Below are 14841 nucleotides of genomic sequence, written 5' to 3'. Positions count from 1 at the left end.
TTTCTCAGTTCATGGGCAGTTATTTTGCGCCTTGGTTTTTCCACACGCTTCTTGCAACCCTGTTGACTATTTTGAATGAAACGCTTGATTGTTCGATGATCACGCTTCAGAAGCTTTGCAATTTTAAGAGTGCTGCATCCCTCTGCAAGATATCTCACTATTTTTGACTTTTCTGAGCCTGTCAAGTCCTTCTTTTGACCCATTTTGCCAAAGGAAAGGAAGTTGCCTAATAATTATGCACACCTAATATAGGGTGTTGATGTCATTAGACCACACCCCTTCTCATTTCAGAGATGCACATCACCTAATATGCTTAATTGGTAGTAGGCTTTCGAGCCTATACAGCTTGGAGTAAGACAACATGCATAAAGAGGATGATGTGGTCAAAATACTCATTTGCCTAATAATTCTGCACTCCCTGTATAAGGCACAATGGTAGGAGTGTATTATACAGTCTGAAGAAAGCACGAGTGTGTGCTGAAACGCGTCACTATGCTATAATAAGTGACTGAATAAATCGCATTGAAACATCCATCACGAGTGCCGGTCTTCCTTCTTTCTATTGCACGTTGGGACGCCCGCCTATTGACACGTGCACCACAACCATTCTAGCAGTGCCGACCTTCATCTACAACATATTACTCAAAAAAATAATCTCATTTTCAAAATGATCTAATCATGAAGTAGACATATGGGGAATGTAAAGTGATAACTATTATTGGAGGTATTATTATATATTATAAAAGTAGAGAAATTGAAATTTGGAAATTTTCAAATTTTTCCACATTTGGTAAATTTGGTATTTTTTTTTTCTAAATAAAAATGGACTCAATTTTACCAGTGTCATGAAGTACAATATGTGACGAGAAAACAATCTCAGAATGGCCTGGATAAGTCAAAGCGTTTTAAAGTTATCACCACTTAAAGTGACACTGGTCAGATTTGCTAAAAATGGTCAGGGCAGGAAGGTGAAAAATGGCCCGGTCCTGAAAGGGTTAATGTATACAAAAAATATATACATTAAATGGATGCCTCACACTGATGCCATACAGTGCCCTCCGTTCACCATAGAGTTTCATTGTAAAAAATCAATAAAAAAAAGTATATATTTTTTTTACTATTGTAAAATAAACGTATATGGTTTTTTTTCAGGACTATGCAGGATACAAGAACGTGGTGTGCTGCGTTTTTGTATCTTTTTTTTGTAACGTACATGTTAAACGGAGACATAAAACGTGATGTGAAAAAAAAAACATGCATCCGTGTGAACCTAGCCTAAAGACATGCAGTATTACAGCAGTTTTCGCTGTAAAGATGAATGCAGGTCTGTAGCAAAAGCTTGAAGGGCTCTTTCAGAGCAGCCATCTACACATACACTTCAAGCAGTTAATCGACCTTGTACTGGAATTACTGTTCAGGATTCATTATAAAAGTACAAGACAAGGCATGTACGGCGTCACGTGACCTACACAAGACCCTGAGGAGAACGAGGAAACAGTCACACCTATACAAGGTGACCCTGGGAACAACAGCCAATGACGCCACGTTATCATCCAATCCCTGTCCGCTAACCAATTAGAACAACGCGTAAAGACAAGCCCCCAAACTGACAACGCGCTACAAGACGCGCGCGCGCACGGGTAGAGGCCAGTGCTGTCACCTTGCCGCCATGTTCTCAGACTCGGGGCTCAGTCTCAAATATTACCGCACCAACGGTCCGAATAGTTACGTTTCAACACGTTCACAAACACTTTTAGAACACAACTGAAAATAACGACATGCTGTCCCTGGGAATGTCTATGTGCCGACTAAAAATGCCAGAATCCAACATGGCCGCGGCGGGTGCATAGCGAATCCTTTCAAATGCCCTTGGTTCTGGCTGACGCCAAGTCACGTGGGTTTGACGCGCGCTCACGCGAGGTTAGTCGGTTTGTTGTGAGGAGCGCGCGGCTGTGGTGCGGGTTCAGTCAGTGTGAGCAGACATCATGGCAGGAGTACTGGCCCGCAAAGCGGTGGACTATGTCAGGAGCAAGGAGTTCCGCGAATATCTCATGAGGTGACTGAGGGGAAGGAGCAGAGCTCTCATTCGGGCTGGGTGAAGTGTGTCCACTTATATCTGATCATGCCTCGTCCTAGAGGTTACATTTCCCCACCTAGAATACACACGGGTCTATGGGTAGATTAGAGGAGTCCTGGAGAAGGCCCTTGGGTCGCTGTCTGAATAAAGGGTTTGTTGGGGGTTCTCAGCCCAGAATGTTGTGCCCAGTGCGGGATTATTCTGGGCCCCCACCCATTCCACAGCTATTATAGAAGTAGAAGAGCCCTTCCACCTTTGCAGTTTAATCTTATTTTTTTTCTACTTTATGTACAACTCCTAAACAGACCTATGTGTTTCCATGGTAATAGCCATCCTCCGCGAGTTGGGCTCCTGCAGTTATACACTCTCTTTTCTACCCTGCTTCTTGTAGCCCACCAAGTGAAGTATCGTCCAATGGTGGTCTTTCCTCATCCTGGACCACCTCACCCTTTCAGTCCCATTTGTCCCACCTTTCCTTGGGGATGTCCGCTTCACTGACAGAGGGTGCACTTAAAGGGCTATTCTGGTTGTTAGACATAATCCCCTATGTACCGAATAGGGGACAACTATCAGATCAGTAGCTGTCCTACTGTTTTGACCCCCACTGATCACAAGAACGGGGCCCCTTAACCCTGAAATGAACAGCCCCCCACCAATCTGATAGTTGTTCCCTATCCTGTGGATAGAGGGTAACTTCTAATAATTGGAATACCCCTTTAATTTATGCCCAGACACAGGCCTTGCGACAGGGAGATGCAGTGATATGGATGCAGGTGCTGGGGACTGGGCATTGAATCATAATAATCTTTATTTCTATAGCGCCAACATATTCTGCAACGCTTTACAGTTCAGGGGCCCATGTACTGTCATAAATAACACAGTAACAGACAAGTCAATTACAACAAGAGGAATGAGAACCCTGCTTGCAAGAGCTTACAATCTGTGAAGTATCTGAAGTAGACTTTGATCCTTATTTCAGGGAAAATTCAATTCACTGCAAAGCTGAATTTCCTCGTGTTTTGTGGTGACAAATCAATTTTCCCTGAAATGGCGTTAAAAAAAAAAACCTAAAAATCCTGTGCAGAATCTCGTCCTTGGTGATGTATGATGTCACCATGCATGCAAGGAATCTTCAATCAAGATGGCCACGGCGCTCTTATCATGCTCAAATGGATGTTTTATTAAAAAATGGATTAACCCCTGAAAGCCTTTACTATTCTCAATGTCGTGATCAGTGATGAACGTGGCATCTGAGGGGTTCAGTGATGGGGGTGGCATAATCGCCGTTTCCTGTCATTGCGTCTGCTTCTTACAAAGAAATGCGCTTTGTGATGACATTTACTGAACACTAAGGGTAAATGCACACATTCAGGATTTATGTGCGGACAATCCGCACTGAAATCCACAGGTGTTCGCAGGAAAATCAGTGTGGTTAATCCGCATCAATTGATGCCGATTTGCTGCAGATTTTCCTCTCCCCAAGTGAATGGAGAAAATCCGGTCAGGAAAAAAAAAAAATTGACATGCTGCAGATTTTAAAATCTGCATGGAAAAAATCTGCCTCGTGTGCATGAGAATTTCTAATTCTCATAGAATACAATATACATAACCAACGGTGCGGATTTTCTGCACGCAAATCCGCGTGAAAAATATCTGCACGCAATCCTGAACGTGTGCATTTTCCCTTAATATAGCTGTTGTGTTAGGTATTGTGTTTTAATTTCATTTTGCATCTTTTCAACCTTTGCCTTTTGATAAATGACTCTAAATGTACATTTACCATGACAACCCATCTACTTTCTTCATTTGGGCTCTAATTTTTGGTCAGAAGACAAATGAACATTTTTCTCAATTTTAGGCCTCATGCACACGACCGTTTTTCGGGTCCGCATCCGAGCTGCAGATTTTGGTGCTCTGGTGCGGACCCATTAACATCAATGGGGCCGCAAAAGATGCGGACAAGAACAGGCATTTATATTGAAGGCTGTCCGTGCCGTTGTGGAATGCGCACGGACGCCATCCGTGTTTTGCGTACCGCAAAACACACCACGGTCGTGTGCATGAGGCCTTAGATGCAACTTTTCAACTGTTAAATGATGTTACTCAATATGTAAGTCTTTGAGCAGTGTAAGTTTCCCTTCGCATTTCTAATATAAAGGGCAAGAATCTGCAAATTTAGGATTTGCTTGACTCTTGTTCCAATACTGTCCATTTCAGCTTTCTTGTCCCCCCCCTTAGGACATGGACTTCATTCTTGTGCGTCCAGAATGTTTTCTGGTTGTACCAGTTGTAGTTTGCATTGTTTTGAACTAGAAAGACTCGTCCTCTTGCACTCAGCTTCTGGTTACCATCTGATCCATAGAGCCAGGTGAAGTTATAATTTCTGACATGCATATTTTCTGTTATAAAGGTCCCATAACTTCAGGGTACTAGCGGCAGAATCATGGCTTTCAGTCAGGGCTCCTGAAATTTGAGCTCTTCAGGTTTACCAGAAAATGTCCTACATAAAGTGTGGATGATAACTCGCTCATGTGTGTCTGGCATACCTGTTGGTTCCAAAATTTTGTGGCATATTCTAAAATGAAGCTGGCAAAGTTAAAGGAGAGCAGACTGCGCGTGCATGGCTGCCCTCCATTCATTTCTATGGAAGTGGCAAAAATAGCCGAGCGTTGGCTTTAGTTGCCCTCCTCTGAACCCTCTCCAGCTTTATGTCTGTCTTGTTCACAGGAGCCCAGAATTCTACACAATACTCCATGTGTGGGTAATGTAAAGTGGCAGGACTATTTTCTCATCACGTGCATCTACGCCCCTTTTGATGCAACCTATATCTTATTGGCCTTGGCAGCAGCTGCCTGACACTGGTTTCTACAGTTAAGTCAGCTGTCCTTTTCCATGTCAGTGTTGGGCCGAATGCACACGGCCGTGTTCCGCGGCCGAGAGCGGTCCGTGGTATGCCGGGCTGGATTCCTGTTCAGAGCAGGAGCGCACGGCGTCATTGGTTGCTGTGACACCGTGCACTTCATGCCGCCGCTGCACTACAGTAATACACTATACGAGTGTATTACTGTACAGCAGCGGCGGCATGAAGCGCACGGCGTCATAGCAACCAATGACGCCGTGCGCTCCTGCTCTGAACAGGAATCCAGCCCGGCATACCGCGGAACACGGCCGTGTGCATTCGGCCTTACTCAGTGTTTACCATTTAGTATGTACAGGTGGCTTTTATTATTCCTTCTCATGTACATAACCTTACATTTGTCAGTGTTTAAGTAGTTGTCTCATAGGTGAGGTGCGGGGCCTATCATTGGAACCTGCACCTATATCGAGACCGAATATTGGCACCACATTTGCTGTGTGCCAATCCTGTGTAATACTCCCTGTCAGTATAGAGTTCTTAAATATTGGAAATAAGGGACTGGCTGTGACATTACTTAATTCTCATAGGATACGGGAGTCCAGAGGTCGCGCTACATTTTTTCTGGAAGAGTAAAAATACTCCTCTTACCATTTTTGAGGAGTATTTTCAGCCGATGAGGAGTACGAAAGTTACAGTAATTCAAATAGTTAATACGAAGGCCTGTATAACATTAAGGGGTTGCTATTTATGCAGGGAAACTATTACTAGTACTCTAGAACTGTCTACCATGCATAAATAGCAAATTTAGACCATTTTTAATTTAGCTGAGGTCACTGTTGCTCTGAGGGGGTCGGCACCACTGAGGTCACTGTTGCTCTGAGGGGGTCGGCACCACTGAGGTCACTGTTGCTCTGAGGGGGTCGGCACCACTGAGGTCACTGTTGCTCTGAGGGGGTCGGCACCACTGAGGTCACTGTTGCTCTGAGGGGGTCGGCACCACTGAGGTCACTGTTGCTCTGAGGGGGTCGGCACCACTGAGGTCACTGTTGCTCTGAGGGGGTCGGCACCACTGAGGTCACTGTTGCTCTGAGGGGGTCGGCACCACTGAGGTCACTGTTGCTCTGATTTTATGAGGTTTAAAGGGTTTGTCCGAAGATCAATATTTAAAGAGGACCCCACACCTCTCCGGATTTCTCTGTTTTGGAAACTACTTGCACCCCCCATGTAATAACAATCCTGGAGCATCTATTCTTATTAGGGATGTCCCGATAGCATTTTTTTAAGACTGAGTACGAGTACCGATACTTTTATTTAAGTACTCACCGATACCAATTACCGATACTAATTTTAACAATAAAATACACACACATGTATTTTCTGACCACTGACCAACCAAAAGTCCCAAAAACAGAACTATAACATTCCAAGGAGACATTATACTGTATGGGGGCAGCCACAAGGAGACGTTATATTGTATGGGGGCAGCCACAAGGAGACGTTATACTGTATGGGGGCAGCCACAAGGAGACGTTATACTGTATGGGGGCAGCCACAAGGAGACGTTATACTGTATGGGGGCAGCCACAAGGAGACGTTACACTGTATGGGGGCAGCCACAAGGAGACGTTACACTGTATGGGGGCAGCCACAAGGAGACGTTACACTGTATGGGGGCAGCCACAAGGAGACGTTACACTGTATGGGGGCAGCCACAAGGAGACGTTACACTGTATGGGGGCAGCCACAAGGAGACGTTACACTGTATGGGGGCAGCCACAAGGAGACGTTACACTGTATGGGGGCAGCCACAAGGAGACGTTACACTGTATGGGGGCAGCCACAAGGAGACGTTACACTGTATGGGGGCAGCCACAAGGAGACGTTACACTGTATGGGGGCAGCCACAAGGAGACGTTACACTGTATGGGGGCAGCCACAAGAAGACGTTACACTGTATGGGGGCAGCCACAAGGAGACGTTACACTGTATGGGGGCAGCCACAAGGAGACGTTACACTGTATGGGGGCAGCCACAAGGAGACGTTACACTGTATGGGGGCAGCCACAAGGAGACGTTACACTGTGTGGGGGCAGCCACAAGGAGACGTTACACTGTATGGGGGCAGCCACAAGGAGACGTTACACTGTATGGGGGCAGCCACAAGGAGACGTTACACTGTATGGGGGCAGCCACAAGGAGACGTTACACTGTATGGGGGCAGCCACAAGGAGACGTTACACTGTATGGGGGCAGCCACAAGGAGACGTTACACTGTATGGGGGCAGCCACAAGGAGACGTTACACTGTATGGGGGCAGCCACAAGGAGACGTTACCCTGTATGGGGGCAGCCACAAGGAGACGTTACCCTGTATGGGGGCAGCCACAAGGAGACGTTACACTGTATGGGGGCAGCCACAAGGAGACGTTACACTGTATGGGGGCAGCCACAAGGAGACGTTACACTGTATGGGGGCAGCCACAAGGAGACGTTACACTGTATGGGGGCAGCCACAAGGAGACATTATACTGTATGGGGGCAGCCACAAGGAGACATTATACTGTATGGGGGCAGCCACAAGGAGACATTATACTGTATGGGGGCAGCCACAAGGAGACATTATACTGTATGGGGGCAGCCACAAGGAGACATTATACTGTATGGGGGCAGCCACAAGGAGACATTATACTGTATGGGGGCAGCCACAAGGAGACATTATACTGTATGGGGGCCACAAGGAGATGTTATACTGTAAGGAGTCAGGACAACAATTTTTGAAGCCCTCCCTCCTCAGTATAATAGTCTTGTGGCCATCATACAGTAATGTATATTTCTTCTTGCCCTAATGCCTGCTTTTAGAGATCAATGTGCAGCTTGCAGGCAGGAAGGACCAGGGCCATAGAAGACAGACACAACACCTTTAGAGGGACTCGCTCCTGGCAAACACAGCTCTGCTGCAGTGAATGCAGTGGAGCAGACTGTGGTGTAATTACAATGTATAGTTATTGCAGGGACTCAGAGAATAGTCTGAGAGTTTATTAGTTAAAAGAATCGAATGAGTCAGAGACGTGTCACCGAGTCCCTGCCAGGCTTCCTGCTCTGCTACATGCACCTGTACACACACACAGCCCCACTACATGCTATGCTAATAATGCCCCCCCTTCCCCCGGACGGACTTACAGGGAGCCGCAGAGCAGGAAGCCTGGCAGGGACTCTGACAGTTAAAAGAATCGAATGAGTCAGAGACTAATAAACTCTCAGACGATTCTCTGAGTCCCTGCACTACGCTCCCTGTGCTGTGAATCAGTGCTGGTTGCCTCTGATTGGTTGGAGGGTGGAGAGGGGCGGGGCTAGCTTCCACTGTAGGCTCTAGGGCTGCAACAATTAATCGATGTAATCGATAATCATCGATAACTGGATTCGTTGTCGACGAATCCAGTTATCGAATAATCGCCGATTCGTTGCTATGCGTGCGGGCGCCGGGCGGGCGGTCACTGAATCTTTATTTTACCTTACAATCGTGACGCTCCAGTAACAACTCTGCAGGCAGAGCGGAGGGCGGCGTAACATCACTTACTCATGTGACGCGCCTGCTCCGCCTCCTTCATTTATAAAGTGGGCGGAGCAGGTGCGTCACGTGAGTGACGTTACGCCGCCCTCCGCTCTGCCTGCAGAGTTGTTGTTACTGGAGCGTCACGATTGTAAGGTAAAATAAAGATTCAGTGAGTGATTAGTCTGCTGTGAGCAGCAGGGCCGGGGCTGTTATGGGTAGGGGGATCGGTCTATGGCGCTGCTATGGGGAGGGGGGATCTGTGCACTGTTATGGGGAGGGGGGATCTGTGCACTGTTATGGGGAGGGGGGATCTGTGCACTGTTATGGGGAGGGGGGATCTGTGCACTGTTAGGGGGAGGGGGGATCTGTGCACTGTTATGGGGAGGGGGGATCTGTGCACTGTTATGGGGAGGGGGGATCTGTGCACTGTTATGGGGAGGGGGGATCTGTGCACTGTTATGGGGAGGGGGGATCTGTGCACTGTTATGGGGAGGGGGGATCTGTGCACTGTTATGGGGAGGGGGGATCTGTGCACTGTTATGGGGAGGGGGGATCTGTGCACTGTTATGGGGAGGGGGGATCTGTGCACTGTTATGCCCATAACAGTGCACATATCCCCCTCTCCATAACAGCGCCACCCACAGATCCTCCCCACAACAGTGCCATCCACAATTTGTTTTAATATGGCCTTTGAACATAATTTTTTAAGTAAAATCATATAAACCGCTTTGTTTTGTAATTTTGTCATTTTTCCCGATTAATCGTAGAAATTAATCGGCAACTAATCGATTATTCAAATAATCGTTAGCTGCAGTCCTAGTAGGCTCCTATTACACTGCCTGCTGCTGCCTCTGAAGCTGTATTAGCTATGCGAGATGCAGGGGCCGCGGACGGACACACATATTTAGAAGCGGCGTACAGGTATCGGGGACATTTGCACGAGTACATGTACTCGTGCAAATGCCCGGTATCGGTCCCGATACTGGTATCGGGGCATCCCTAATTCTTATGACTTTATGTTGCACAATTCCTCTTATTTCTGCTATTAGTTATGAATAACTTGCTGGGGGCCCCACCTTGGTTACCATGTTCTAGTGTTTTCTGGGTCAAGTATGGATAGGTAAATAATGTTGGTCTTGGGACAATCCCTTAAATATTTGCTGCTGTTTGTGCCGCTGGTCACTGGGGTTTGCCATCCATCACATGGCCATTGCTGCCCACCAAAGTTACGTCCTTGTAGATGAGCTCTCAGGTGGGTATGTCGGTGCCACCGGGGCTGTTGGTAGACTCTAAAGAGACCTGAGGCACTGGCAGAGCAGGACACAGGCACAATATCCCTAGTTCAGCGTCTGATGGAACATGCTGCAATGAATTTTCCTTGATGGATTCATAGGAAAGCTGACGGGTGACCTAGGTAGAGGTCTACGGGTGACAGGTCGGTCCGTTATGGAGGTCTCTTGTTGGCGTGTCCAGCGCTGAGACCCCCGCTGACTTCTATAAGCAGGAGTCTGAAGCGCTCAGCCACTTTTCCTCACTGCTGAGCACGGTAGTGAAGACGGTCCCCTAGACCTTCTATTGAGCTCGTCTTCAGTACTGCGAGCAGCAGGGAGGAAAGACGGCACTCGGCGGTGGCTTTAGACTCCTCATTATAGAGAAAAATAAGGCACTCAGACCACCACTAAATTTCACAGCAAGGCCACTTACCCCGTCAGTGAGTATCGGTACGCCTTAGACTTTTTCCAGGGAGTAAAATGGCCTAAACAGGTGTCTATGACGCTTGTACAGGCGTTATTGCGACCTCTGCGGGGGACTATGCCATCTGGTCCCAGGAATTTGTCCATTTTAATCTTTTTATGACGCCACTGTACTTCTTCCTGGATCAGACAGGGCACTTTTAATGGGAAATTTACTAATACACTCTCCATTTCATGTTAAGTGTTTTTTTGTTTTTTTTGGGGTAGGTGATAACTGCAAGACCATTTTTGGTCATGTGAGCTTCCGAAGTCGCAGTCTGTGAGATTAATATATCTTACTTGTTGTTCTCTGCCATCTGCTTTAGTCCCGCAGACCTCGAATGGTGTGGGAACACACATACTCAGAGCCCCACTGATCTAGTAGTTATCACCTATCATCTGCATAGATATAAACAATATCTCTTGATGGTTGGAAAACACCTTTAGCCACTTCTTGCCATAAATGTATGGCATGGCCAGCTGAACGTCAGTGCATCATGCCGTACTTTTACGGTACAGCAATGGCTTAAGCTCGGGGGCTGAGCTGCTTCCATCAGCAGTGGGTGTCGGCTATAGCAAACAGCTGACGCCCAACTGCAACGACCAAGATCGGTGCTAGTGCTGATTCTGGCCATTCAACCCCTTATTTACCGCTGTCAATAACTCCTGCATCAAAGGTCTTTACAGAGGGAGCGGTCTGCCTTTCTCTCCCATTGGGACCTTAAGATTGCAGCTGGAGGCCTTACAAGGGCCTTTCAGGCCTGCCACGTACAAAAGCGTCTGATCAGGCCAAATGTCTGTGTAAGGCTGAGTTCACACGGACGAGATTTCCGCGCGGTTACAATGCGGGAGGTAAACGCATTGCACCCGCAATCAAGTGCGGATGCGGTGCGATTTTCACGCATGGTTGCTAAGATGACAGTCTATATATTATTTTCCCTTATAACATGGTTATAAGGGATAATAATAGCATTCTTTAATACAGAATGCTTAGTAGGTGGTCAATTGAGGGTTAAAAAATAATTAACTCCCCTTCTCTTCTTGATCGCGTAGCTGCCGGTCTCTTCTTACTTCTTTAATCATGAGCTGCCGGCTAAAGGACCTGTGGTGATGTCATATCACATGGTCCAATCACAACACCGAACCCAAACCTGAACTTCAGTGAAGAAGTTCAGGTCTGGGTACCACAGTCAGTTTTTTATCACGCGCGTGCGAAACTGAACAACGGAACGCAATTGCAGTCAAAACTGACTGCAATTGGGTACCTACTCGCGCTTGTTTGCCGCAACGCATCCGGACCTTATCCGGACACGCTCGTGTGAACTCAGCCTAAGGCTGCATTCACACGACATTGTCACGGTCGTGTCAGTTTTGTGGACCACAAACTGTGGATCCCAAAACACGGGCACCAGCTGTGTGCACTCTGCATAGTGGTACAGACTAGGGGTGGGCCCTATGCGATATAAATTTGGGCCACGATATGGATTTTCGCTATATTGCTGGACCGCGATATGATCGCGCTCTCTGCGTGCACTATTTTCTCCTGAGCTGGCACAGTGGAGAAGGAGGGAGTCCCTCCCTCCCCACTGTGCGCGGCTGCCGCTGAACACCAATGAGGACAGAGTAGGAGGAGGAGGGGCGGGACTGTGGCCACTGCGCCACCAATGAATGTGCCGGCCATATCCCACAGGGTCCCCCCCCTTCATCATTGGTGGCAGTGGGCAGTTCCGATCGGTTACCATGGCAGCCAGGAGTCACGCTACTGAAGTCCTGGCTGCGATGGTATGTTAGTGAGCAGCATTATACTCACGTGCGCCGTCGCCGCCGGCCGCTCCTTCTTCTGTCTGTGCGGTGGATTGCTAATGCTTATAGCATTAGCAATGCGCCGCACAGACCTATGAGAAGGAGCGACCGGCGGCCACGGCGCACGTGAATATAATGCTGCTTACTAACATACCATCGCAGCCAGGACTTCAGTAGCGTCCTGGCTGCCATGGTAACCGATCGGAACTGCCCACTGCCACCAATTTGAGGGGGACCCTGTGGCCAGATGAGGGGGGGGGGGGGGGCAGATGAGAGGCCGGGGGGGGGGGGGGGGGGGGGGGGGGGCAGATGAGAGGCCGGGGGGGGGGGGGGGGGGGGGCAGATGAGAGGCCGGGGGGGGGGGGGGGGGCAGATGAGAGGCCGGGGGGGGGGGGGCAGATGAGAGGCCGGGGGGGGGGGGGGGGGGCAGATGAGAGGCCGGGGGGGGGGGGGGGGTGGGGGGGGGGGCAGATGAGAGACTGGCTGCCATGGTCAGCTCCCTGCTGTTGTGTGCACAAAGCACGGGGTAGCAGGGAGAGTGTAAAGTCCTATTCACCCTAATAGAGCTCTATTAGGGTGAATATGACAAGGGTTCTAGCCCTTAAGGAGGCTAATAGTTATTAAATAAAAAGTAAAAAAAAAGTTTAAACACCCCCCCCCCCCAAAATATAGAAAACAATATATCGCAATATATATCGCACATGCTTAAAATTATATCGCAATATAGATTTTAGTCCATATCGCCCACCCCTAGTACAGACCCTTTGACTTAAATGGGTCCACGATCCACGCGCTGTCGACAAAGATGGGACAAGTCACCCCGCAATGCGGGGTGCCCATGGCTGGTCAAATAGATGACTTTTGTAGTGTACTATAAAAACGATCAGACTTTTAAGTCCGCGAGAGCAGGGACTCTGCTCTCAGTGCCCGATCTGGACGATTTAAGCCCTTAGATGCCACAGTCAATAGCATCTAGTAGTCAATAGCAAGTAGTTTTGAGAAAGGGGGCTCCCGCTGTCTTCCATTGGCGCCCCGTGAATGCAGTATATTGTATTTTTAAAGAGGACCTTTCATGGATTTGTAGTAAGTGAGATAAATATCTGTACCTGCGGGGTACCCCCCAGCTGTGCTGCCACTATGCCTGGTTTTTCAAAATGGCGTTCCTGCGCCCCATTATGGCCCCCCGCAAATTTGGTGCTCAGTATGCTAATACTGAGCATTGGAGCAATGGGGAGGAGATGCAGTTTTTCTCTGTGGGTGTCTCCTTCTCCCCTGGCTGTAGAGCTGTCCAAGCGCTGTCCTGGCTGTGACGCTCTGTACTGAGATTGGACAGCGCTACAGCCAGGGGAGAAGGAGATGCCCACAAAGACTGCGTCTCCACTCCATTGCTCTGATGCTCAGTATTAACATACTGAGTGTGAAATTTGCGGGGGGCCATAACTGGGTGCCGAAGCGCTATTTAACCCCTTAAGGACTCAGACCTATTTCACCTTAAGGACTTGGCCATTTTTTGCAAATCTGACCAGTGTCACTTTAAGTGCTCATAACTTTAAGGCCTCATGCACACGACCGTTGTGTGCACCCGTGGCCGTTGTGCCGTTTTCCGTTTTTTTTTCGCGGACCCATTGACTTTCAATGGGTCCGTGGAAAAATTGGAAAATGCACCGTTTTGCAGCCGCATCCGTGATCTGTGTTTCCTGGCCGTGAAAAAAATATGACCTGTCCTATTTTTTTCACTGCCAACGGTTCACGGACCCATTCAAGTCAATGGGTCCGTGAAAGAACACGGATGCACACAAGATTGGCATCCGTGTCCGTGATCCGTGGCCGTAGGTTAGTTTTTATACAGACGGATCTGAAGATCCGTCTGCATAAAAGCTTTTTCATAGCTCAGAACCGACAGTATATTCTAACACAGAGGCGTTCCCATGGTGATGGGGACGCTTCAGGTTAGAATATACTAACAGAACTGTGTACATGACTGCCCCCTGCTGCCTGGAAGGTGCTGCCAGGCAGCAGGGGGCAGCCCCCCCCCCCCCCTGTAGTTAACACATTGGTGGGCAGTGTGGCCGCCCCCCCCCCCCTCCCTCCCCTGTAGTTAACTCATTGGTGGCCAGTGCGGTCGGCCCCCCCCCCCCCCCCCCCCTGCAGTAGCGTCCTGGTTGCCATGGTTACCGATCGGAGCCCCAGCGATTAAACTGGGACTCCGATCGGTACACTCCGCTGCCACCAATGATAGGGGGGAGATTTTAATTAGGAGGGGGAGGGAGGGGAGAAGGCCCACTGGCCACCAACGAGTTAACTACAGGGGAGGGAGGGGGGGGCCCACTGGCCACCAACGAGTTAACTACAGGGGAGGGAGGGGGGCCGGCCGCATTGGCCACCAATGAGTTAACTACAGGGGAGGGGGGGGCCCACTGGCCACCAATGAGTTAACTACAGGGGGGGGGGTGGTTGCTGCACCCTGCTGCCTGGCAGCAGGGGGCAGTCATGTACACAGTTCTTTTAGTATATTCTAACCTGAAGCGTCCCCATCACCATGGGAACGCCTCTGTGTTAGAATATACTGTCGGATTTGAGTTTCACGATGTAACTCAAATCCGACAGTATATTGTAACATAGAGGCGTTCCCATGGTGATGGGGACGCTTCAAGTTAAAATATACCATCGGATTGGAGAAAACTCTGATCCGATGGTATATTAACTCCTGACTTTACATTGAAAGTCAATGGGGGACGGATCCGTTTGAAATCTCACCATATTGTGTCAACGTCAAACGGATCCGTCCCCATTGACTTGCATTGTAATTCTGGACGGAT

At 48.6% G+C, this 14841-nt stretch overlaps 1 protein-coding gene across 1 annotated transcript in view; it reads left to right on the top strand.

The window, feature by feature from the left end:
- The first annotated feature begins 1911 nt into the window (after positions 1–1911).
- The window catches only part of MPC1 (mitochondrial pyruvate carrier 1), a 104410-nt gene continuing 91480 nt past the window's right edge, over positions 1912–14841 (top strand). The window contains exon 1 of the mRNA XM_040429298.1: positions 1912–2056. Within this exon, the coding sequence (XP_040285232.1) occupies positions 1986–2056 (71 nt within the window). The 5' untranslated portion in view covers positions 1912–1985. The remainder of the gene's footprint in view (positions 2057–14841) is intronic.

This window comes from Bufo bufo, chromosome 4, assembly GCF_905171765.1.
Source record: "Bufo bufo chromosome 4, aBufBuf1.1, whole genome shotgun sequence".
Classification (NCBI taxonomy): domain Eukaryota; kingdom Metazoa; phylum Chordata; class Amphibia; order Anura; family Bufonidae; genus Bufo; species Bufo bufo.
The sequence above is the reverse complement of the archived record's forward strand: the minus strand, read 5'-3'. Positions and strand labels throughout refer to the sequence as shown.